This window comes from Gopherus evgoodei, chromosome 15 (genome assembly GCF_007399415.2).
Source record: "Gopherus evgoodei ecotype Sinaloan lineage chromosome 15, rGopEvg1_v1.p, whole genome shotgun sequence".
In the NCBI taxonomy this organism is placed as follows: Eukaryota; Metazoa; Chordata; order Testudines; family Testudinidae; genus Gopherus; species Gopherus evgoodei.
This window is the reverse complement of record NC_044336.1, coordinates 29,613,890-29,637,146: the sequence shown is the minus strand read 5'-3', so window position 1 is coordinate 29,637,146 and position 23,257 is coordinate 29,613,890. Positions and strand designations below refer to the sequence as shown.

General features: G+C 44.5%; 2 protein-coding genes across 10 annotated transcripts in view; one reads left to right on the top strand and one right to left on the bottom strand.

Moving 5' to 3' along the window:
* DUS1L (dihydrouridine synthase 1 like) overlaps nt 1-1,290 on the top strand; it is a 29,480-nt gene extending 28,190 nt beyond the window's left edge. For all 3 annotated transcript variants that reach the window (XM_030534927.1, XM_030534926.1, XM_030534928.1), the window contains exons 13-14: nt 309-384; nt 779-1,290. In XM_030534927.1, coding sequence (XP_030390787.1) covers nt 309-384; nt 779-924 — 222 coding nt within the window. In that variant the 3' untranslated portion in view covers nt 925-1,290. The remainder of the gene's footprint in view (nt 1-308; nt 385-778) is intronic.
* The window catches only part of GPS1 (G protein pathway suppressor 1), a 37,852-nt gene that overhangs the window by 6,841 nt on the left and 7,754 nt on the right, over nt 1-23,257 (bottom strand). For 2 of the 7 annotated variants that reach the window (XM_030534923.1, XM_030534925.1), the window contains exons 3-14: nt 20,580-20,761; nt 16,336-16,500; nt 15,975-16,110; nt 15,723-15,800; nt 15,093-15,153; nt 14,555-14,640; nt 13,993-14,087; nt 12,584-12,689; nt 10,544-10,624; nt 10,275-10,412; nt 9,829-9,963; nt 7,762-9,000 (exon numbers count right to left, since the gene is read on the bottom strand). In XM_030534923.1, coding sequence (XP_030390783.1) covers nt 8,926-9,000; nt 9,829-9,963; nt 10,275-10,412; nt 10,544-10,624; nt 12,584-12,689; nt 13,993-14,087; nt 14,555-14,640; nt 15,093-15,153; nt 15,723-15,800; nt 15,975-16,110; nt 16,336-16,500; nt 20,580-20,761 — 1,338 coding nt within the window. In that variant the 3' untranslated portion in view covers nt 7,762-8,925. Of the gene's footprint in view, nt 1-276; nt 344-2,790; nt 2,957-4,351; nt 5,304-7,761; nt 9,001-9,828; nt 9,964-10,274; nt 10,413-10,543; nt 10,625-12,583; nt 12,690-13,992; nt 14,088-14,554; nt 14,641-15,092; nt 15,154-15,722; nt 15,801-15,974; nt 16,111-16,335; nt 16,501-20,579; nt 20,762-21,697; nt 21,765-23,257 lie in introns of those variants that run through there. The other 5 variants (XM_030534919.1, XM_030534921.1, XM_030534922.1 and 2 more) reach the window with 5 other exon arrangements.

The window sequence follows — 23,257 nt, the reverse complement described above, 5'->3', positions numbered from 1 at the left end:
TTTCCTGCTTGGCAGGACAAATTCCTAGGTGGTGGAATAGTGTTGTTCTGGGATCGTAATCATCACCTAGAATCACAAAGCATTTGCCCAGCAGGCAGGTCTTAATTTTTGCATCCCTCAACCCCCAGTCTCCCTATCGTTTATCAGGAGCCTGAAGACTGACTGTCCCCATCACTGTTTGCAGGAACCCAGACCATGACAGCTGTCTTCAGAAGCCCTGCATGCATCCTTGCAGTTGTGCTTCCCACAAGCAGCTCAGTGAAGATTTTTTTTTTCCACCGACTTAACTGGTGTGTATCTGTTTCCAGGGTAACAAATGTGTGTTTAATCTGTGCCGAGGATGCTGTAAGAAAAGAGCATTTAAAGAGATTGCAGACTGTCCAGGCAAGTATAGCCCCACCACTCTGCCATGTTCTTTGGCACCACTGGGCCTGTATAAAACCAAATTGTCCAAGTCAAAATAAGTGATTAATACATATGGAAGTGGTATGGCATTTTAATGTTCTTTGTTAAGATGCATAATTAGAAATATTAGTTTAAAATCCTGAGTGTCCTAGCTTTCATGGAAATGTTTTACTTAGCATTGGCCACTGTAATAGAGCACCAACATAACACCAGCTTTTGCTCTTCCTCCTGAAGCCTCAGAGTGCAGCATCTCCAACCTAAAAGCATAATAAATTTTCCGGAACTGCACATAGTTACCCCAGGGCAGTGGCTGCTCTGTTCCCCACTGAACAGGCACTTCAGTGTCAATTTATTATTTATCTTTCTTTGTCAGGTCATGGATTACTTTTTAAAACCAAATATGAAAAGTCCCTTCTGTGGAAAAGTGGCCAACCAGAGATGCAGAAGATTGAAAGGACACAGAAAGGGGATGTGGAGGAAACTGCTGGACTGAAAGAGGGTATTGACACGGTACTGTGAGACTTCAAACTAGATTCTACTGGATCTGCTTCCCTGTCTCTGTTTCCCTAGGCCAAAGAATCTGCCATTCCAGAGCACGACCAGCAGCCTGGCGTAGTTCCACAGGTTTGTTCTAAGGTCTGGACAAGTTTTATTTAAGGAAAAGCTGCTTACTCAGGGAAATATCCTGCCTTTGAATAAAAGGATGCAACTAAAGTTCTCAATGTCTTTTAAAGACTTTAAAGGACTCAGCCAGAAGCACTGGCCTGAAAATGCTGCACTGGGGTGGCGGGAGATGATGTGCTAAGGTCATGAACTGCCTGTTGTACATTAACCTTTCATGTGCTGTTTTAAAAGTGGGGAATAAATCTTTGATAATAGAACATCCTGCTGGAGTGTTAAACTAATATTTCTTCAGGAATATAGTATGTTCAGCATCTGGGTCAATGTCACTTACATGACATTTTCAGGTCAGGACATTTTCAGATCAGGAAGGAAGCTAAGTGTTTAAGGACAGTAGCATTTAGTGACTGACTCTCCATAGTGTTAGTCTAGTGAACAGGAGGTCCTAGTGTGCTAGGCTCTATACATATATATAGTCAAAGAAATGAGTCTCAAAATCAAAGGGTGGTCAAAAGGAAATAATACCTAGATTTTATAAGCAGAGAGCAGATACACTTAGAGGTTAAGAGACTAGTCCAAGGTCACACATTATCTGGCAGAGCCAGGAATTCATAGTCATAGAAATGTAGGGCTGGAAGGGACCTCAAGCGGTCATCAAGGCCAGTCCCCGAGGCCGGACCAAGTAAATCTAGACCATCCCTGAGAGGTGTTTGTTCAACCTGTTCTTAAAAACCTCCATTAACAGGGATTCCACAACCTTCCTTGGGAGCCTATTCCAGAGCTTATCTATCCTTACAGTTAGAAAGTTCTTCCTGAAATCTAACCTAAATCTCCCTTGCTATGTACTAAGGCCATGACTTCTTGCCCTACCGTCAGGGAAGATGGAGAACCATTGATCACAGTTGTCTTTATAATCGCCATTAACATATCTGGAGAGGTATCAGGTCCTCTCCCAGTCTTCTTATTACAATACTAAACAGGGCCTTTTGGATTGGGAGGGAAGTGGCATGTAACCCCATGTGCTCCCCCACCCCGTGCTTTGCCCCTGTTTGTGTGGTGGGGGGGGGCGTGGGAGGGGACTGCCCACCCACAAAAACCGAGCCTGCACTCATGGTCATCCTCCTACTCCCCACTCGGCTACCCTTTACTTCCCTGCCATTCTGCAAGGAGCACAGACATTGGGAAGGAGGGGTGTTTCTGCAGGCATTTGGCAGAATTGCCCCAGGAGTGAACCACTGATAACCACTCTCTGAATAATGTCTTGCAACCACTTGTGCACCCCACCTTGTAGCAATTTCATTTAGACCACATTTCCCCGATCTCCTGAGTCCCAAGTCCAGGGGGTTAACTACAAGACGGACCATGCTGTTTTCCTAGTGGTGAATTCTGTGAAAGGACAGACAGCAGACTCTTTATTCTGCAACAGAAACAATCTCTCAAGGTCTGTCTGTATCTCAAGCAGTGCTGCATATGCCTAACCCTGGTGCTCTATATGCATCCTGCAGAGTACGGATTCATAGTGCCTGTCCATGGGCATTCTATAAACAAGTCTTTCTGTATGTTGCAGAGAACTTCAACAGTGTGAATTCAGAGACATTAATCTGTTATGGTAAAAGACTAAAGAAATGGAGACCAAGCTGTCTGCAATGTTACAGGATAAAATCTCAGATCAGAAAATTGACTTAAACCTGCGGCTTCCCACTGACTGCAACACCTGCTAGCCTGAGACATACGTGAAATCTGCAGCAGTCCATCTCTCCTTACCCTCAGATTGCAGTGGAACTTCTGCACTGCTCACTGCCATCTCCTGCTGTAATGGGAGATTGAAACAGCATGTGCCATGGACCTCCCCACAATCCGCACCCAGACACCAAACAAGAAGGCTTCTAAAGCTTTATCCTGTGGGAGTGTTAACTGTAAACAGGGTCTCCTGAAGGGAAGAAAGAGACAGTGACTTATGGGGACCGACATACATTCAAATGAAAGCTCTAGATTTTCTGGGTCTGGTAAAACCAGAGCACTGTGAATTAGGAGTTTGTACAGGGGCTTTGAGCCTCTACATCAGGCATTGGCAACCTATGGCATGCGTGCCAAAGATGGCAGGCAAGCCGATTTTTAATGGCAGCGTGCCATTAAAAATCATATCCAGCCCAGCCCACTCTTCTTTGCCCTCGGCTCTCCCTGCCCCCGTCCACAGGGGCAGGGGGCAAAAGCTTGGTCCTGCTGGCTCCCCTGCCTCTTCCTCTAGTGTGCTGGGTTCCTGCCCCTCCCTCCCTCCCTGCCGGCTGATCAGCTGATGGCCCTTCTGAAGGAGGGGGTTGGGAAGGAGCAGAGTCAGGGCCTTGAGGAAGGCGGGGGGTGGAATAGGGGCATATCCCTTCCAGCCCCCTGCACTGACCCCCACACACATCCTAAGCCCCCTCCCTCATTCTAGCTCCTGGCCAGACCCTTCACCCCCAGCCCTGTGCTCAGTGCAGAGAGGAAGAGAATGGGCCAGGACCAGGGAGAGGGTAGGTACCCGCTGTATGTGGGCAGGGCCGGGACCCCAGACTGGCAGTGGGCTGAGCGAGTCCGGCAGCCGGAATCCTGGCTGGCAGGAGCCGGAGGATGGAACCCCTGAGCGGCAGTGAGCTGAGCCACTCAGACCACTGCTGGTCTGGGGTCCCGGCTGCCGGCCCCGCACAGCTTGCTGCCGGTCTGGGGTTCTGTTTGCTGGACCCCTGCACTCAGCCCGCTGCCGGCCTATGTGAACAGAACCCCAAACCAGCAGTGGGCTGGCGGCGTAAGATCAACATTTTAATTTAATTTTAAATGAAGCTGCTTAAACATTTTGAAAACCTTGTTTATTTTACAATACAACATTCGTTTAGTTATATAATATATAGACTTATAGAGAGAAACCTTCTAAAAAACGTTAAAATGTATTACCAACATGCGAAACCTTAAATTAAAGTGAATAAACGAAGACTCGGCACAGCACTTCTGAAAGGTTGCCGACCCCTGCTCTACATAAAAAGAACATGCTAAAATTTAGCAACCAATGGTTTTAGCTCTCAGATGCAGCACCCCTTCTTCAAAATGAAGGAAAGATACCTCTTTTTTTTATCTTGGAGATAGGGACTTTTGGGTTAAGTGGTTGTGTTATAGAGGAAGAGATTTATTTTAAAAGATTTAGGTAGTTGCAAGTACATTACAGTAATCTCTCTTTACAGATTAGACTTGGAATAGCAAAACTCTTAGTGATTCTACTTTGTATCTGAAGAAATTACTTTCCTTAATGCCTAGTTTTTCATATCAAGTCTGTTGACGGTGCAGTGACTTTGTAATGAGCCCTTATCCAATCCAGACAGGCAAGCTGGTTCTTTTTTTTTTTTTTCCTCTACTGGGTCTAGTGTGATGTGTGGGGCAACAGGAGAGAGAACCATGGGCTGGGCCAAACCGAGCATCCTTTAAAATGAAAAAGCCTTTTCACAGAATTCTAGTTTGTTACTTACATGCAGCATTCTAGTTATGGATCAGTATAAATGCAAATCCTCAAAGACTTGTTTAGGAGATTACTATGGTAGTGGTGAAGTGGGGAGTGGGTTGCTGGCACAGGTGAGTATCAGGGTATTTTCAGTTAGGAGGAGGGCACTTTTAAAATATTTTTGGATGGTGGGCGAAGCAGCCCCATGGGAAACAGCTAGAAATCAAATTAGTTCAATTTGGGATTTTTATCAGCTTTCTCAAACCAAAATCCTATGACTTGCTAGATCCTGTGCTAAGGAGCTTTTCTGATGAAGGGATCTCTTTCCTCCTAGCCCAAAAAGGTCTTGTCCAAAGCTACATCTCTTCCACTTTTAATAGTTATCATCATTTGAGCACCATGATAACTAGTATACCAGATGCAATGCCTGCCATCAATCCCCATCATAAGGCATTTGTACAGCTCAGCACCAATGATGTCGTCCCATTTACAATTGTATTTTGAGATTTGTCAGTTAGCCAGTTTTTAACGAATGTAATGTGTGCCATTGTTGATTTTGTATCCTTCTAGATTCTTAATCAAAATGTCATGAAGTACCAAATCAAATGACTTGAAGTCTAAGACATAATTACCTTTTATCAACCAAATCTGTAATCTCATCAAAAAATATCAGATTAGTGTGACAGGATCTGTGTTCCATAAACCTTTGTTGATTGGCATTAATCAATCAAGAATTAAAGGAGTATAATATAATTAAGTCCCATATCAGCCACTCTCCAATATTTTGCCTGTGATTGATTTCACGACTTTCCTAAAGAGATCAGAAAAAACACCACTTTCAATTAGCAAGGACCTCTTGGAACATTCCCTCCACTTTAACCATTAACCTAAAGAGATAGAGACAAAGGAGAAAAGAAATGGAGGAAGACAGCCAAAAGAAGGAAAAAGGTGGAGGGAGGATAAGGATCCATGATGAAAGACTGAGTCTTGAAGGGGCGCACTGGACAGCAGAATTTGACCCTATTCAGTATTTTTTGGTACTAGGTCTCTTGCATTTTGGCTTAAGCTGGCCTCTAGGGTGGATCTCTCATTTGTCAACCTTTGCACTACATCTGAGTCAACAGTGTGAAGCTGTTGCAAAAAAAGCAAACATGATTCTGGGATGCATTAACAGGTGTGTTGTGAGCAAGACACGAGAAGTCATTCTTCCGCTTTACTCTGCGCTGGTTAGGCTTCAACTGGAGTATTGTGTCCAGCTCTGGGCATCACATTTCAAGAAAGATGTGGAGAAATTGCAGAGGGTCCAGAGAAGAGCAACAAGAATGATTAAAGGTCTTAAGAACATGACCTATGAAGGAAGGCTGAAAAAATTGGGTTTGTTTAGTTTGGAAGAGAGAAGACTGAGAGGGGACATGATAGCAGTTTTCAAAAGGTATCTAAAAGGGTGTCATAAGGAGGAGGGAGAAAACTTGTTCACCTTAGCCTCCAATGATAGAACAAGAAGCAAGGGGCTTAAACTGCAGCAAGGGAGGTTTAGGTTGGACATTAGGAAAAAAGTTCCTAACTTGCAAGGTGGTTAAACACTGGAATAAATTGCCTAGGGAGGTTGTGGAATCTCCATCTCTGGAGATATTTAAGAGTAGGTTAGATAAATGTCTATCAGGAATGGTCTAGACAGTATTTGGTCCTGCCATAAGGGCAGGAGACTGGACACGATGACCTCTCGAGGTCCCTTCCAGTCCTATAATCTATGAATTTGTGCTGCACCCCAGTTAATATGCAGGCTAGTAATTAGGCCAGGGAGTAGAGTTGCTGTTTGAGCATAAAGAACCTGGCTTGATGGCTGTGTCTAGTAGGCTGATATACTATCTAATTTAAGGATAAGAACAGTAGTTTTGTAGACTAATAGCCATCGTTAATCAGAGCATCCTTGCTAAAGACGTGGAACTTAAAGAGTGGATGGACTAGAGCTGAATCTTCCACTAAAGTATCATGAATTCTGCTCCCTTTTTAAAGAAAAATAGCTTTTGATGAATATGAGCTAGAGCCAGGGGTCGGCAGTCTTTCAGAAGTGGTGTGCCGAGTCTTCCATTTATTCACTCTGATTTAAGGTTTCATGTGCCAGTAATACATTTTAACGTTTTTAGAAAGTCTCTTTCTATAAGTCTATAATATATAAGTAAACTATTGTTGTATGTAAAAGTAAATAAGGTTTTTAAAATGGTTAAGAAGCTTCATTTAAAATTAAATTAAAATGCAGAGCCCCCTGGACCGGTGGCCAGAAACCGGGCAGTGTGAATGCCACTGAAAATCAGCTTGCATGCCGCCTTTGGTACACATGCCATAGGTTGCCTACCCCTGAGCTAGGCCTTTCAAATTGTGACATCTACAATTCCGTTTTGAGGCAGATCTCAGATCAAGAACAAAGTATTCTCCATCTCTGCGGATGACTGAGAAATCTGTGCCTCAGCTAGAAAGGACCTAATTCTCTCTAGGGACATAAACTTTGTAGATCACTACAGTAGCATAAAATGTGTAGAAGTGGCCCTTAGAGAATATCAACTGTGTAAGGGGATGCCTCTGCTGTCAAAGCAGCTCAACACCCTTCCTCTCCCAAGCCTCTGGGTAAGGACCAGAGAATACTGGACCTTGGGAGGGGAAAAGAGAAGGGGCCATAGCACACTGCACTCCAGCTATTCTTGGCTGCTAATTGAGGCGGTTCTAATTTACATTAGGGGCTGGGTAGGCCTTTGCATAGCCTTCAAATAGACTCAGGCTGGTCTTCACTAGTCAGGTATTTCTGAGAATCAGGGTAAAATAGCCAAGCTTCCTGGAACCAGATCTTATTCAGGTGAGTTCAGCCCTTCCAAAGATGGGTCTGGATTAATGCAAAATTACTGAAATTCCAAAATATGCACAACACCTAACCAAAGACTTCACAATAAATACTGCCTCAACTTTCTTCACATAAACCACAAAATGCTTCAGCAACAGAAATCTACAAATGGAGGAAGTTGCTGCAGTTTAGCAACTACGCAAATGCATCTTACACATGGCTGCCAGAAAAGCAAGAAAGAAAAACTTCATCGAGCAGTGTTCTTCATACCACCTCATACAAGTGATATTACCTTATTTCGAAACACCTCCAACCATATTAAAATGCTCAAAACAGGAGCCTATCAAATCACCAAGTATAGGATAAAAAAAAAGAATCAAGACAAAGCTAAAAGCAAAAGCTAAAAACTAACACAAAACTCCAAACATTGCAATGAGCTTTTTAATTGCCCTCTTTAATGCACTAGGGATAACGACTTATTTTAAAACAAAAATAGCATTAACAATAACATTTGTTTGTAGTAAATTGCTGGACCAGTCAGTCCTATGGGACTGGATGAATATAAAGATGCTGTAATTCCAGAACATTCAACACTTGACTACGTTCATTGGTACAACACTATCCGGGGTCTGGGCTGCAACCTTAAACCCGTTTATAAAAGGAAAGTTGGGACACATGCACCTGCCGATCAGGCGCCTGGGCTGGCTTCTGTTGGTTTCTGCCCCAGATGTGTTGTATTTCTATGGCATTGACTCAGGCCACCAGGAGCCACTGGTGCACAGGTTAAGAAGCCACTGTACGCTGATGAAGTGAAATGCACAAGATGGAGCCTTACTGCAGTGGCGAACCATCACCAAAATCCAAAGCCAAGTGATATGCATGTGGGAACAAATTAGGAAACAGGCCTTTGAAAAAAGGACAGGCCAGACTGAAAGAGGTTGGCTCCAGGGTAAGTGCAAAAACCTGAAACAGATGCCTTTGAGTATGCAGAAGTAGTGCCATATTTCCCAGGGTGGGTGAGAAGTCCTAGAATGTGCTTCCTGAGAGGAGCTCCCCTCTGGCTGAATGCTGGGCCCTACCATGGAGAGCATTTCAGTGTGAGGTCTTTGAAGTAAAGAAAAAGCAATGCATTGCTCAGAGACAAGGCAACACTTTCAGGTCAGTGAAATAGTCTCCCTTTAGATACACCCCCATCCATCAAACTTACAATCTTCCTTTGCAGTTCTGATCCTGGAAAGCTCTAACAGCAGCTTAAGAGACCCAAGATCAGCATCTCTCTGAAATACACTACCAGTTCTTTCTGGGGTGGAGGATACAGAGGATAGGGCAGAGAACATCAACCAGCACTAAAATGATGGACAATTCCAGGGACGCTGCATTTAGTGACAGCTTCTGTTCTAAAGGAATTAAGTTATGTGAATCTGAACATTAGCCCCCACCATCAGCCCTGACCCTTCCAGCCCCAATGAAAGAGAGAGAGAATGACAGGGATAGTTTGTGAGGCTCAATAGTCTGTGGTTAGGACATAGGACGAACAGCTGGGTCAGAGAAGTGGGGGGGGGGAGGGGGAGGGTTCTTTGATCATACATGAAGATTTTCACATGTTGGTGCTCATCCGGGACTGGCTGTTAGCTGGAGTGAGCTCGCCTTGGCTACCTTCTCGTGGAGGAGACTGCAATAAGAAAACAAAATACAGCCCTGGTTAGTGATGAGCTGGAACGGCCCCTGCACCAGGGCTCTAAAAAACACAGAACACTCCCAGAGAGGGCTTGCTCAGCACAGGTAAACCATACAGCAGGGTACTGGCATTCTCAGCTCAGCTTTCCGTCTTTCCCAGCAGGAATTGGGTGGAGAGTGGGCCCTACACACCAGGAGCACAAAGCTTGTTTATTTAGTTGCAAATAAATATTAAGTTTCAATCATTTTTTCTGTTCATAAATCATTCACTATTTCTGCAAAAGAATTTGTTATTCACAAATATTTGCACAACAGTTTACAGACTATGAGGTGTTTGCAAACTATTCACTTCAGCTATTCAAGGTATGTGATGGGTCACCTATCTTGAATCAAATACACATTCAGAACTTGAATGCCATTTGGCACTTAGATACCACAAGGATGAGCATACTACGACAGCATCAATAGAATCCAGTGAATACTTTATACAGCAGTTAGCCTGCTCTCTCCAGGGCACTGTCCTGCAGAACCATCTCTTGGGCAGTATTTCAATTTCTCTCATGAAAATAAAAGTTATTAATAATTAATTCCTTTGTTGTAATTTAACCAGCCAATCACCTACTGACTAGAGTAAATAGTAACCAGGATTTGTCCTGCTAGCTACAAGCTCCATTCTCTAATGTTCTCAGAAACCATTCTCTTGTGAGTACAGCAAACCTCTTTCCCTAGAGTCCCTAGTCACCAGCTTTTACCCCTCTGCACCACATCATCCAAATGGATGCCCTTTATCTCAGATTCCATGACAAAGGGGTCCTTTGCTCACCTTGACGTGTATCTGGTTGCGCAGGACTGCTGCCCGCAGGATCATGGCTTTGGCACGTCGCTGAAACTCTTTGCCCATTAATAAGGACTTTTCAAAGGTGGTGCTGCGCTGGTCTACATCCCGAGCATAAAGAATCTGTAACCAACAAGAAGAACTCAACACAGGAACTGGAAAGGGGCTCAATTACTAGGAAACTCCTTCCACACAACAGACCAGGAGGGATCTACAGGACTCAAACCCTTGACATATCAGCTAGGCAAACACACCCTCAATACAGGCAAATGCAGCTTCAAACTGTACTCCAAGAGCAAAGAAAGGGAGAGTGAAACAGTTCTTCAAGAGCTTGTCACTAAAAAGCAACGCTCCTGCTGTATTAACCAAGATGGTGGTACAGCAACAACCTAGCACTTGCCATCAGAAACAGAGGGAGGTGTGAGGACACTCACTTTGCTATGAGAGTCTATTCTGGCATTGATCAATCCTTCCAGGATCAGCTGGGTCAGCTCATCCTCCAGCGCTGCCACGGTGGTGTTAAATGCTGTGGCCATCTTGCGCATGTCTGCTGATACGTAGGGGCTGAAATACTAAGATTAAGAAAATAGAATCAGTTTCCAGGTTCATCCACCTTCACCCGCAATCCTTTGAAACTTTATGGTGGGAGAGAGGTCCTACCTCTAACCCTTACCCGTTCCTCAGGTTTGCATGGAACAGTTACCTGGATAAGGGCACGATTTCGGATCTGCGTGTAGAGTGTCCTCACATGAGGTGCCAGGTACATATCCAGCAGCAGGTTATCCTATGCAAAAGAAAGAGCAAAATATTAGAAGCTAGAGCAGAAAGCAGGCTGGATAAAAATAATGATTTTTTTTTAATCAATTTTTAAAATTTTAACTAAAACCAAAAAAACTTAAAATTTAAAATAATTATTTTACACGTTGCTAGACCTTTATTTTCTTCCTATTTTATAATCTTAACTTGCTACAATGAAAGTTTTGACCTTGTTTCTTAGAGGATCTGGAAAAGGGTAAAAAGTGATGTGGCAAAATTTGCAGATGATACAAAATTACTAAAGATAGTTAAGACCCAGGCAGACTGCAAAGAGCTACAAAAGGATCTCACAAAAACTGAGTGACTGGGCAACAAAATGGCAGATGTAATTTCATGTTTATAAATGCAAAGTAATGCACATTGGAAAGCATAATCCCAACTATACATATAAAATGATGGGGTCTAAATTAGCTGTTACCACTCAAGAAAGATCTTGGAGTTATAGTGGATAGTTCTCTGAAAATATCCACTCAATGTGCAGCAGCAGTCAAAAAAGTGAACAGAATGCTGGGAATAATTAAGAAAGGGATGGATAATAGAACAGAAAATACCACGTTGCCTCTATATAAATACATGGTACGCCCACATCTTGAATACTGTGTGCAGATATGGTCACCCCATCTCAAAAAAGATATATTGGAATTGGAAAAGGTTCAGAAAAGGGCAACAAAAATTATTAGGGGTATGGAATGGCTTCCATATGAGGAGAGATTAAGAAGAGTGGGACTTTTCAGCTTGGAAAAGAGATAACTAAGGGGAGATATGATTGAGGTCTATACAGTCATGACTAGTGTAGAGAAAGTAGATAAGGAAGTGTTTACTCCTTCTCATAACACAAGACCTAGGGTCACCAAATGAAATTAATAGGCAGCAGATTTAAAAAAAAATAAAAGGAAGTATTTCTTCACACAATGCACAGTCAACCTGTGGAACTCTTTGCCAGAGGATGTTGTGAAGGCCAAGACCATAATGGGGTTCAAAAAAGAATAAATAAATTCATAGAGGATAGATCCATCAATGGCTATTAGCCAGGATGGGCAGGAATGGTGTCCCTAGCCTCTGTTTGCCAGAAGCTGGGAATGGGCGACGGGATGGATCACTTGATGATTACAGGTTCTGTTCATTCCCCCTGGGGTACCTGGCACTGTTGGAAGACAGGATACTGACCTAGATGGACCTTTGGTCTTACCCAGTAGAGCCATTCTTATGTTCTTAAGAGTTACAGATTTTACAAACATGTTTTCCTTTCTTTAAAAAGACCACCACGAATTCACACATGAAATTAATGAGCAAGTAATTCATGTTATTTTTGGAGCCAGCACCACCTTCTGATGTACTGAAACTTCCATAAGGCAAGAAAGCTGAAATGCTTTGACCAAGCTAGACTTCATTGAGGTTTTCTGTCTAAAATCAGTAAGATTTGTGCTCTTACATCCCTTGGGTGCTGTTGAAAATCCCACCCTTAACTACTGAGATATGTTCTCACACTGCAGTTGTTGATGAGGCCATGGACTTGGTTTTTCAACATAATTGTGCATTTTAAGTGTGAAGCTTCTTGGCAGAAAAAAGGCAATGCAAAGTCTGAAATTTTAGTAACAGTCCAGCAACTAATTAAAGGAACAAGGACAAAATATCCACTGTAACAATTTAAGTCTATAAAAAGGGAAGTAAAGAACTAGCAACATGTAAATAAAAATAAATTTTAAAAAATTTAAATCATGATTCTTATTCACTCCCATCTAAAACCAGGAAGCAGAGCAGAAGAGTCCAACATGAAACACCTACAACTTCAGTGAATTTGAACATTCACTGCTTTTCTTAAGACAAAGGAGAAGAACCCTCAGGCCCTTTGTCACCCTCTCCCCCACCCATCACATGGAACCCTGAGGTCCCACATCCCCATGCTTCCCCCCTTCCCAGGACTCACTTTCATCTCATCCAGCATCTTCAGGCATGAAGCATATTTGGATTCATAAAACTTGAAGATGATGTCACGCACCTGAGGCTCCAGCTCCAAGAACAGTTTGAAGGAGCTGTAGACACACAGCGGTAGTCAGGCCCTGGGACCAGTCATTGACACCCCACACCCCACAAACACTACCACCCCAATACCTGGCTATGAACACTCTCCTCGCTGCCCTATGATGCTTCAAGTGTTAACACTCTAGCAGCCTGGACAGCCCATTTTCTCTAGGGTTGGGGACGGGTGGATTCAGCATAGCAAAGGTGCCAGGGTCAGTGAAAGCCAAGAGCCTCCTGCCAAAGCCTGTACTGGAGGTCCCCTTCCATAAAATATAGGAAAGTATGTTGAGCAGGGCAGGTCAGGACCAAGATGGCATCAGTACTGTCAGAGTTGGGGAGCACCTGTCTGCACTATGCTAACCACCGCTTGGCTTCCCTTTTGGGAATAGTACCTTTACTCACAGTGTGCTGAGAAGCAGGGTATGGCTCAGCATAACAGACTTTAATCCACAGAGGACACAGATCCTCTCCAGGGAGTCCAGCGCCTCCAAAGTCCCTCCCACAAATCTCTGCATGCTGTTGACCTCTCCCTGCAAGCCACCTGCTTGTCATGCGAAGGAAGCTGGCTGGTTAGCAGAGAGAGGACAACTCCTTTACCCCCTCAATTTAGGATTGATGCACTCTTATCAGTTAGGGCAGTGGTCCCCAAGCTTTTTGTCTGGCAGGCGTCAGATGAAGGACCGTGGCGGCGGTGGAGCTTCCGCCGAAATGCCGCCAAATTTCTGCGGCGTTTCTGCGACAAATGATGTCATCGAGAGGCATCGCCACCGAAACGCCGCAGAAATTAGGCAGCATTTGGGCGGATGCTCCATCATCAGCCAGGACACGGGCTCATTTAGATGCCCCTGTGGGTGCCGCGTTGGGGACCCCTGAATTAGGGGCTATTATATTGGATATTTGTATGGCTATCATGACTATCCAGAGGTATAATTAATGACAGATTTGGGAAGGTATATTAACATCCCACTTCGAGGTTTACTAGAGACCTAATGGGTGAGCGGATAGATTATCCCACAGCTACTACTGAGCAGTACTTACACCATCCTTTGAAGCATCTGGTGCTGGCCACTGTCCCAGAAAGAGACTGAGCTAGATGGACCTTTGTCCAATCCATTCTGACAATTCCTATGCTGCTATTGTGAAAGTCTCATCTGTGACTAAACTGGTGCCTTTTCACAGAGAAATCCCAGCTAACGTTTAAGGTTTCGATACCTAAATGGGGTTCTAGAACTCATGCCTCACTTCCAACCAGAGACCATTCTTGAGCAAAGCTCCAGTACCCATCCCACAAACTCCTCCCCAGGCATCACCTACCTGCTAGAGATGACATTGCGTTGCAGTTCCTGACGGTCAAAGGTGGCCAATGCACAGAGGCCACCATACACAGCCACGTTACTAGGAGATAACAGCTACAGAGAGACAGAGATGGAGACCAGAACTGAAGCATCATTGAATGCTGTAACATGGAGCAAGGCAGAGCTAAGCCCAGACCCTCCCCTCCCACAGCAAGAATATAGGTTGACCTTTGACAAATACAGTGGGACCAAGTGAAACCATGGACACTCCCCAAACCAGGCTTCACTCAGACCCCAAAAGCTGGAATAATGCCCAGCAGCCAGCCTTTCAATTCCATTATCTGACCTCCCCTAAATTCACCTCCCTGGCTCCACCACAGACTTCCTGTGTGACCTTGAACAGACTCCTCTAACACAGTTCCCCCATCTGTAAAATGGGAATAATCCTGTTTGCCAAATACATTACAGATTGTGGGCTCAGATACTACCGTGATGGGGGCCCATAAGTACCTTACACAGACAGATACTGAACATAGCTTCCCCTCTGACCCCTGCACACAGCCCTCTCTTGGTCCTCTTACCTCTGGGAAGTCACAGTGGTCAAATGAGGCCAACAAGAAGCACTTTGCTGCCTGCTTGTATTTCCGAGCTGCTAGTTCAGCTAAGCCTAGGAATCAGACTTAGTTAGTTCTTTGTCCACTACCATACATGTACTAGTTAGGACATAAATAAAAAATACGGAAGAATGGAGTGGGCACCAGGATCCTGAGGAGTTGCTAGAGACCCCTCAGTTTCAGGGAAGCAGACATTGTGTCAGTTAAGTAAGTGACATTCTAGAGACTGAAATGAACTGCACTAGGGAGCCTTGCCCTGGGAAGTTTGGGGAGGTGCAGGAACCAGTCAGGAATGGGAATTCCAGGATGGTTCCCTGCTCAAAACTTGTATCCAGTCAACTGCATTTGCGTCCTGCCAAGAGAATGTGAAGTACAGAGACCAGTGAGAACATTCTAAGCACTCCTTGGCTGGGTGAGGCACTCTCGACTTCAGTAAAGCCCCAGGAATGGCAAACAGGCGAGAAGACAACCTGGTGGCATCCAAGAAGCAGAGGAGCTCACTCACCTGCCGCACACTTTAGCTTGGTGAGAATCGCCTGTGTCTGGCTGTCCCTCTCTCCTCTTTGCTAGAAGTGAAAGGAGCAGGAGTGAGTGACTAGTACAGATCCCTTCCCAGTACTTTCCTTTACCCATACTGGGGGAAGCCAATCTGCTTTGGGAGCTCCCTTTGATCTCAGCAGCAGAATCCCCAGATAGCCCTAGGGATACTACAACCCAGGAACCCATTTGGGAAGGTAGGCAGCATTCTCAATAGGAAGGCCACAAGGACACCATTCATACAGTGCCCAGCCTTTTATGGCTAATGGAAAACACAGGACAGAGGTGGTCAGAGGACTTGGTCCTACTCCATTCAATGAGAGGTAAAGTGCTCCAGGCACAAGTCATTGTGGAGATAAAAGGGGCGATGGAGCCCAGAGAGGAGAGTATACCAAGCATCAGGATGAACTGACAGTCTGATTAGCTGGAGAACACTGGGTTGTGTGAGAGTTTGGGCAATGAGGGAAGGAAAGATGCATGGAGCAAGTCCAATAAAGAGTGAGGGAAGGGAGAGGGGAGGTCTGGCCAACCCTGACTGAAGAGGTACAGCGCAGATAGAGGAAACATCTAAGATCTGTAAGGGAAAGAAACCTCTTACCTCTGCAATTTCTGGGGTGGACTCTGCCTTGCTTACGTAGCTCAGAACGTGGGACCAATTCTGAAGGTAAACACTAACCTGCAAGGGGACAATCAGACATACAACAGTGCAATGAAAGCAAATCAAAGAATAAGCAAATGGTGCTACCTGCTGGCTGACCGACATCATTTCAGAGATAGAAAGGTGTAACTCATCTATGCTAGAGGGACTCCTCTGCAGATTGTACGATTCTCTCGCTGCATGGCTCCCTACCTTGATGACATTGAGACACATGTTAATGACGTGCTTAGCGCTGGTACAGTAATCACGGGCTCGTGAGTAACACTTGAGGGCATTGCTGAGGTCCCCACAGTCAAGGTAGTGATCACCCAGGTCATCGTGGCCTCTCCTGGAGAGAAGGATGAGAAGAGCAGTGAGCTGCATACTCAGGCAGAAAATCTCAGAAAAGTGCAGGGTTCCTATTGACTGTGGGGAGGAGAGGCACAAAGCTTGCTCATGCCACTCAAATGGACACTGCACCCAGCCCCATCTAATGCAACCCGGGCGCTGAGCTGTAGTCTCCCGGGGGAGCAGAATGCTCTTTCCCACTCCAATCAAGCATTTCCCTCCTCACCTGATGCTCTCCTTAATTGAATTTCCTTTGTAGTTTTTCAGATCCGTATCCAGCTTTTCCAGTTTGAGAAGGGCTTTCTTCCGTGTGGCCTCAACCCACGCTGTATCAAGAGGAGGAGGCTCAATCCCACCATCAGAGACAGCATCAGGGGTGTTCTGCAGCTCTCTGAAAGTCAAGCCAATAAGAGTCTGAATTGGGCTCATAGACTCTAGGACTGGAAGGGACCTCGAGAGGTCATCGAGTCCAGTCCCCTGCCCTCATGGCAGGACCAAATACTGTCTAGACCATCCCTCATAGACATTTATCTAACCTACTCTTAAATATCTCCAGAGATCGAGATTCCACAACTTCCCTAGGCAATCTATTCCAGTGTTTAACTACCCTGACAGTTAGGAACTTTTTCCTAATGTCCAACCTAAATCTCCCTTGCTGCAGTTTAAGCCCATTGCTTCTTGTTCTATCATTGGAGGCTAAGGTGAATAAGTTTTCTCTCTCCTCCTGATGACACCCTTTTAGATTCCTGAAAACTGCTATCATGTCCCCTCTCAGTCTTCTCTTTTCCAAACTAAACAAACCCAATTCCTTCAGCCTTCCTTCATAGGTTATGTTCTCAAGACCTTTAATCATTCTTGCTGCTCTTCTCTGGACCCTCTCCAATTTCTCCACATCTTTCTTGAAATGCGGTGCCCAGAACTGGACACAATACTCCAGTTGAGGCCTAACCAGCGCAGAGTAAAGCGGAAGAATGACTTCTCGTGTCTTGTTTACAACACACCTGTTAATGCAGCCCAGAATCATGTTTGCTTTTTTTGCAACAGTATCACACTGTTGACTCATATTAAGCTTGTGGTCTACTATGACCCCTAGATCTCTCTCTGCCATACTCCTTCCTAGACAGTCTCTTCCCATTCTGTATGTCTGAAACTGATTGTTCCTTCCTAGGTGGAGCACTTTGCATTTATCTTTATTGAATTTCATCCTGTTTACCTCAGACCATTTCTCCAATTTGTCCAGATCATTTTGAATTTTGACCCTGTCCTCCAAAGCAGTTGCAATCCCTCCCAGTTTGGTATCGTCCGCAAACTTAATAAGCATACTTTCTATGCCAACATCTAAATCGTTGATGAAGATATTGAACAGAACCGGTCCCAAAACAGACCCCTGCGGAACCCCACTTGTTATACCTTTCCAGCAGGATTGGGAGCCATTAACAACTACTCTCTGAGTACGGTTATACAGCCAGTTATGCACCCACCTTATAGTAGCCCCATCTAAATTGTACTTTCCTAGTTTATCTATAAGAATATCATGCGAGACCGTATCAAATGCCTTACTAAAGTCTAGGTATATCACATCCACCGCTTCTCCCTTATCCACAAGGCTCGTTATCCTATCAAAGAACGCTATCAGATTAGTTTGACACGATTTGTTCTTTACAAATCCATGCTGGCTGTTCCCTATCACCTTACCACCTTCCAAGTGTTTGCAGATGATTTCTTTGATTACCTGCTCCATTATCTTCCCTGGCACAGAAGTTAAACTAACTGGTCTGTAGTTTCCTGGGTTGTTTTTATTTCCCTTTTTATAGATGGGCACTATATTTGCCCCCTTCCAGTCTTCTGGAATCTCCCCCGTCTCCCATGATTTCCCAAAGATAATAGCTAGAGGCTCAGATACCTCTTCTATTAACTCCTTGAGTATTCTAGGATGCATTTCATCAGGCCCTGGTGACTTGCAGGCATCTAACTTTTCTAAGTGATTTTTTACTTGCTCTCTTTTTATTATTTTTTCTTCTAAACCTACCCTCTTCCTGTAAGCATTCACTATACTAGACATTCCTTCAGACTTCTCAGTGAAGACCGAAACAAAGAAGTCATTAAGCATCTCTGCCATTTCCAAGTCTCCCGTTACTGTTTCCCCCTCCTCATTGAGCAGTGGGCCTACCCTGTCCTTAGTCTTCCTCTTGCTTCTAATGTATTGATAAAAAGTCTTCTTGTTTCCCTTTATTCCCATAGCTAGTTTGAGTTCATTCTGTGCCTTTGCTTTTCTAATCTTGCCTCTGCATTCCTGTGTTATTTGCCTATATTCATCCTTCGTGATCTGACCTAGTTTCCATTTTTTATATGACGCCTTTTTATTTTGTAGGTCACGCAAGATCTCAAGGGTAAGCCAAGGTGGTCTTTTGCCACATTTTCTATCTTTCCTAACCATCGGAATAACTTGCTTCTGGGCCCTTAATAGTGTCCCTTTGAAAAACTGCCAACTTTCCTCAGTTGTTTTTCCCCTCAGTCTTAATTCCCATGGGACCTTACCTATCAGCTCTCTGAGCTTACCAAAATCCGCCTTCCTGAAATCCATTGTCTCTATTCTGCTGTACTCCCTTCTACCCTTCCTTAGAATTGCAGATTCTATGATTTCATGATCACTTTCACCCAAGCTTCCTTCTACTCTCAAATTCTCAACAAGTTCCTCCCTATTTGTTAAAATCAAGTCTAGAACAGCTTCCCCCCAGTAGCTTTTTCAACTTTCTGAAATAAAAAGTTGTTAAACTATAACCTCTCCAAGGCAGGGGCCTGCTATTTATGTGGCACAGGTCCCCTGGCAGACAGCATCATGCACTACAAGACCAGCCATCTAAACCAGGGGTCGGCAACCTTTCAGAAGTGGTGTGCTGAGTCTTTATTTATTCACTTTAATTTAAGATTTCACGTGCCAGTAATACATTTTAACGTTTGTAGAAGTCTCTTTCTATAAGTCTATAATATATAACTAAACTATTGTTGTATGTAAAGTAAATAAGGTTTTTAAAATGTTTAAGATGCTTCATTTAAAATTAAATTAAAATGCAGAGTCCCCCGGACCGGTGGCCAGGACCAGGTCAGTGTGAGTGTCACTGAAAAATCAGCTTGCGTGCCGCCTTTGGTATGCATGCCATAGGTTGCTTACTCCTGATCTAAACAATAAGGAGGCAAGAGGAAAAGGAAAGTTCATAGTCAGTAGTGAAAATCTGCATTCTAATTGGATTTTTAAAGTTGCCTTGTTTTTTGTCACAGCCAGTTAAAAATCCTTTTCCTCAAAAAAGTGTTCCTTTTACAGATATGTTCTGAATACACAGGTTCCTGACTAACTGAAAAACAGAGTGAACCTATTCCATAAAGCTGATTCCAGTGAGACAATAATGGTCCTGTGAGCCACTAACCCACTTCACGAGCATCAAGAGTCACCAAACCTACTTCAAGCACCTCCATACAAGATACCAAGCATGCACACTTCCCTACACTTTCCTCTCTTCCTAATTGATTTCAATCAGTTGGACAGCAACATGCAAATGGACTTCAGAACCAGACCAGGCTAAAGAAGGGAGGTCACAATACCCCCCGTCTTTAAATGAAGTGCCCATAGCTCAGCCACAAATGGAAAAGCAGCTCCAGAGAATGGCCTAATTTCACCTATCTCAGGTCAGTCCTTCCTGCTTGAATTGAATTCCTGTCTCCCAATATTTTTGTCAGATAAATTATGTCTCTACCTCAGTTAAACCAGTTTAAAATCCATTCTGTTCCACTGACATTTACTCCCAAAGTCACAAGAAACCAATAAGGATCAATACATTGCCATGCAAGGCAGTAAGATTCTACACACAATAGAAGGGTTCCATCCAATGCAGATTAATCAAGAAATCATCTCATGTGCATCATAACTGCACAGTAAGGATCAAGAAGGGAATGGTGGATAGATAAGGAAATTATCAAGGCTAATCGCTAACAACCAAAGCCTCATCATTTTAAATGAAGCTTCTTAAACGTTTTAAAAATCTTATTTACTTTATATACAACAATATTTTAGTTATGTATTACAGACTTACAAAAAGAGACTTTCTAAAAATGTTAAAATGTATTACCGGCACGCAAAACCTTAAATCAGAGTGAATAAATGAAGACTTGGCACACCTTCTGAAAGGTTGCCGATCCCTGGTCTAGCCTGTCCTCAACACCCATGTTTAAGCTTTACTAATGTGAAAGCTCAGAGAGAGAACAGACCCCTCTGTGTATTTCATCTCTAAGAAAGCACTGAGACCAAGATGTAGGCAGGGTCAGTTCACTGCAATCTGATGTCAGATTCCCATCTAATCTCCACGAGGAGCATTTTGCTGTTACACACAATCTCCTCTTTCACAGAGGTTTTCCTGTGCTACATTTGCCCTGATATGGTCAAAGCCGTTCCAGATTCCCACCATCTCCTGGTACCTGGTGGCCTCTGACAGTTTTCGGTGGATTTCCTCATACACATCAACGTTGAAAGTTCTTTGGACAAATGACAGCGCCATCTTGAGGGCCTCCACCCGCAGCTGCGGACAGTGGTCAGCGATGAACTGCAACCGCTCAATCCGCATCAGGCCGCTGTAACTAGATGCATATTGCTCCAAATCCTGCAAACAAAACCCAGGCCCAGAAAGAGTATCACTAATACAAATACCTGAGTGGCCCACAAGCCCCCCTCCCTGTCTGCAGAGTCTGTTCCTGCAGCCCAATCCCACTGGAAAACATTAAACCACTCAGCAGAACATAAAAATTATTCATTTTCCATTTCTGCCTCCCTCAGGGTTTGAGAGATACAATGGCATGCAGGGGGCGGCAGCTGGGCTCGGGCGGTGATTTAAAGGGCCCGGGGTTCCCCGCAGCAGCTGGAGCATCTGGCCCTTTAAATCCCCGCCCGAGCCCTGAGCTCCAGCTGCTGTGGGGAGCCCTGGGCCCTTTAAATCCCAGCCAGAGCTCTGGTAGCGGGGCTTCAGTGGGGATTTAAAGGTCCTGGGGCTCCCCACAGCGGCTAGAGCCTCTGCCCTTTAAATCCCGGCCCGAGCCCAGCTGCCGGAGCCTCGGCAGGGATTTAAAGGGCCCAGTGCTCCAGCTGCTGTGGGGAGCCTCCGTCTCTTTAAATCACTGCTGGAGCTCTGGCAGCTGGGCTTAGGCGGTTATTTAAAGGGCCTGGGGTCCACACAAATTTGAATATAACACGGTAAAGCAGCGGGGTTCGGGTGGCACTTTAAAGGGCCTGGGGCTCCCCGCTGCTTTACCATGTTATATCCGAATTTGTGTTGTATCGGGTCACATTCTATGGGGGTAGAGGTGTACTTGTGAAAGTGTGCCCAAATTTGGCTAGAATTTGAGCCCCCTTCTTTGGGGGGTGGGGTCACAGTTTGCACATGCTCAGAAGACTTGCCAGAACTTTACAGCTATTTTCCCCAAACAGTCTGCCTACACTGAGTATGCTTTAGCCCAAGACTGAGCAGGATCCCCAGTCCATGATGCCATCTGATATACTGGAGTCCCACTGAGCCCGCCCATTCCAACCTGGGCTTCCTCACCCTGTCCTTGCTGGGCCAGGCCTTCAGGTCTTCTCTAGCACACACACAGAGGTAAGGCCACACCCAGCTGCAGAGACAGACTGAAATCAGCTCCATGTGGGAGGATTCAGCTCAGCCATTTACCCAGCACTCACATACACACCTCCTTTGGGGTGCAAACCCAAAATAATATTGTCTTGCACTGTAGAGAGAGATTTGTACAGTGCAAGCTCATAAAAATCACCAGCTCTCTCACTGTGAAGGGAGATATGCACAGCTCCCTGCCCCCCCGCCCCGCTCCAGATATGAATTGTACAAACTGGTTTATAGAAAACAAAGAAAAGTTTAACTACAAAATACAGATTTTAAGTGATAAGGGATAGCAAACAGATCAAAGCAGATAACTGAGCAAATAAAAGAAAACACACAAACTAGACTTTATTCATACATTAAAGAAATTGGCGACAAATAGTAATTTCTCACCCTAAATGTTGTGTCATGCAGATTGCAGCATTTCTTGAAAATAAGCTGCATTGCCTGCAGCTTAAATGTTCAGGTATACCCTTCCCAATCTGACCTCTCTCAGCCTGGGTCCCAGTCCTTCTCCCCAGATCAGTCTTAAGTATTTCCAGTAGTCATCCTGGGCGGGGATTCAGTGAAGGACCAGAGACATTGACTGACTCATGTCATACACAGATAGTAAAGGGTTAATGTCTCTTACCCGTAAAGGGTTAAGAAGCTCAGTAAACCTGGCTGACACCTGACCAGAGGACCAATAGGGGGATAAGATACTTTCAAATCTTGGTGGAGGGAAGTCTTTGTTTGTGCTCTTTGTGTTGTGGTTGTTCACTCTCGGGGCTGAGAGGGAAGGGATATCAATCCAGGCTCTCCAAATCTTTCTGAATCAGTCTCTCATGTTTCAAACTTGTAAGTAATTAGCCAGGCAAGGCATGTTAGTCTTATGTTTGTTTTCTCAACTTGTAAATGTTTCTTTTTTGCTGAAAGGATTTTACCTCTGTTTGCTGTAACTTTGAACCTAAGGCTGGGGGGGGGGTATCCATCTAGTCTATAGGAATCTGATTACCCTGTAAAGCATTTTCCATCCTGATTTTAAAGAGCTAATTTTTACCTTTTCTTTCTTTAATTAAAAGCTTTCTTTTTAAGAACCTGATTGATTTTTCCTTGTTTTAAGATCCAAGGGGATTGGATCTGGACTCACCAGGGATTGGTGGGAGAAAGGAGGGGGGATGGTTAATTTCTCCTTGTTTTAAGATCCAAGGGGTTTGGATCTGTGTTCACCAGGGATTGGTGGGAGAAAGGAGGGGGGATGGTTAATTTCTCCTTGTTTTAAGATCCAAGGGGTTTGGATCTGTGTTCACCAGGGAATTGGTGAAGTCCCTCAAGGCAACCCAGGGGGAAACAGAGAGTGCACCAGACACTGTAATTCTGGGTGGTGGCAGGGTTACCAGATCTAAGCTAGTAATTAGGCTTAGAAGTGTCCATGCAGGTCCCCACATTTGTACCCTAAAGTTCTGAGTGGGGAAAGAAACCTTGACAACTCATTTCTCAGCCTTAAACAGG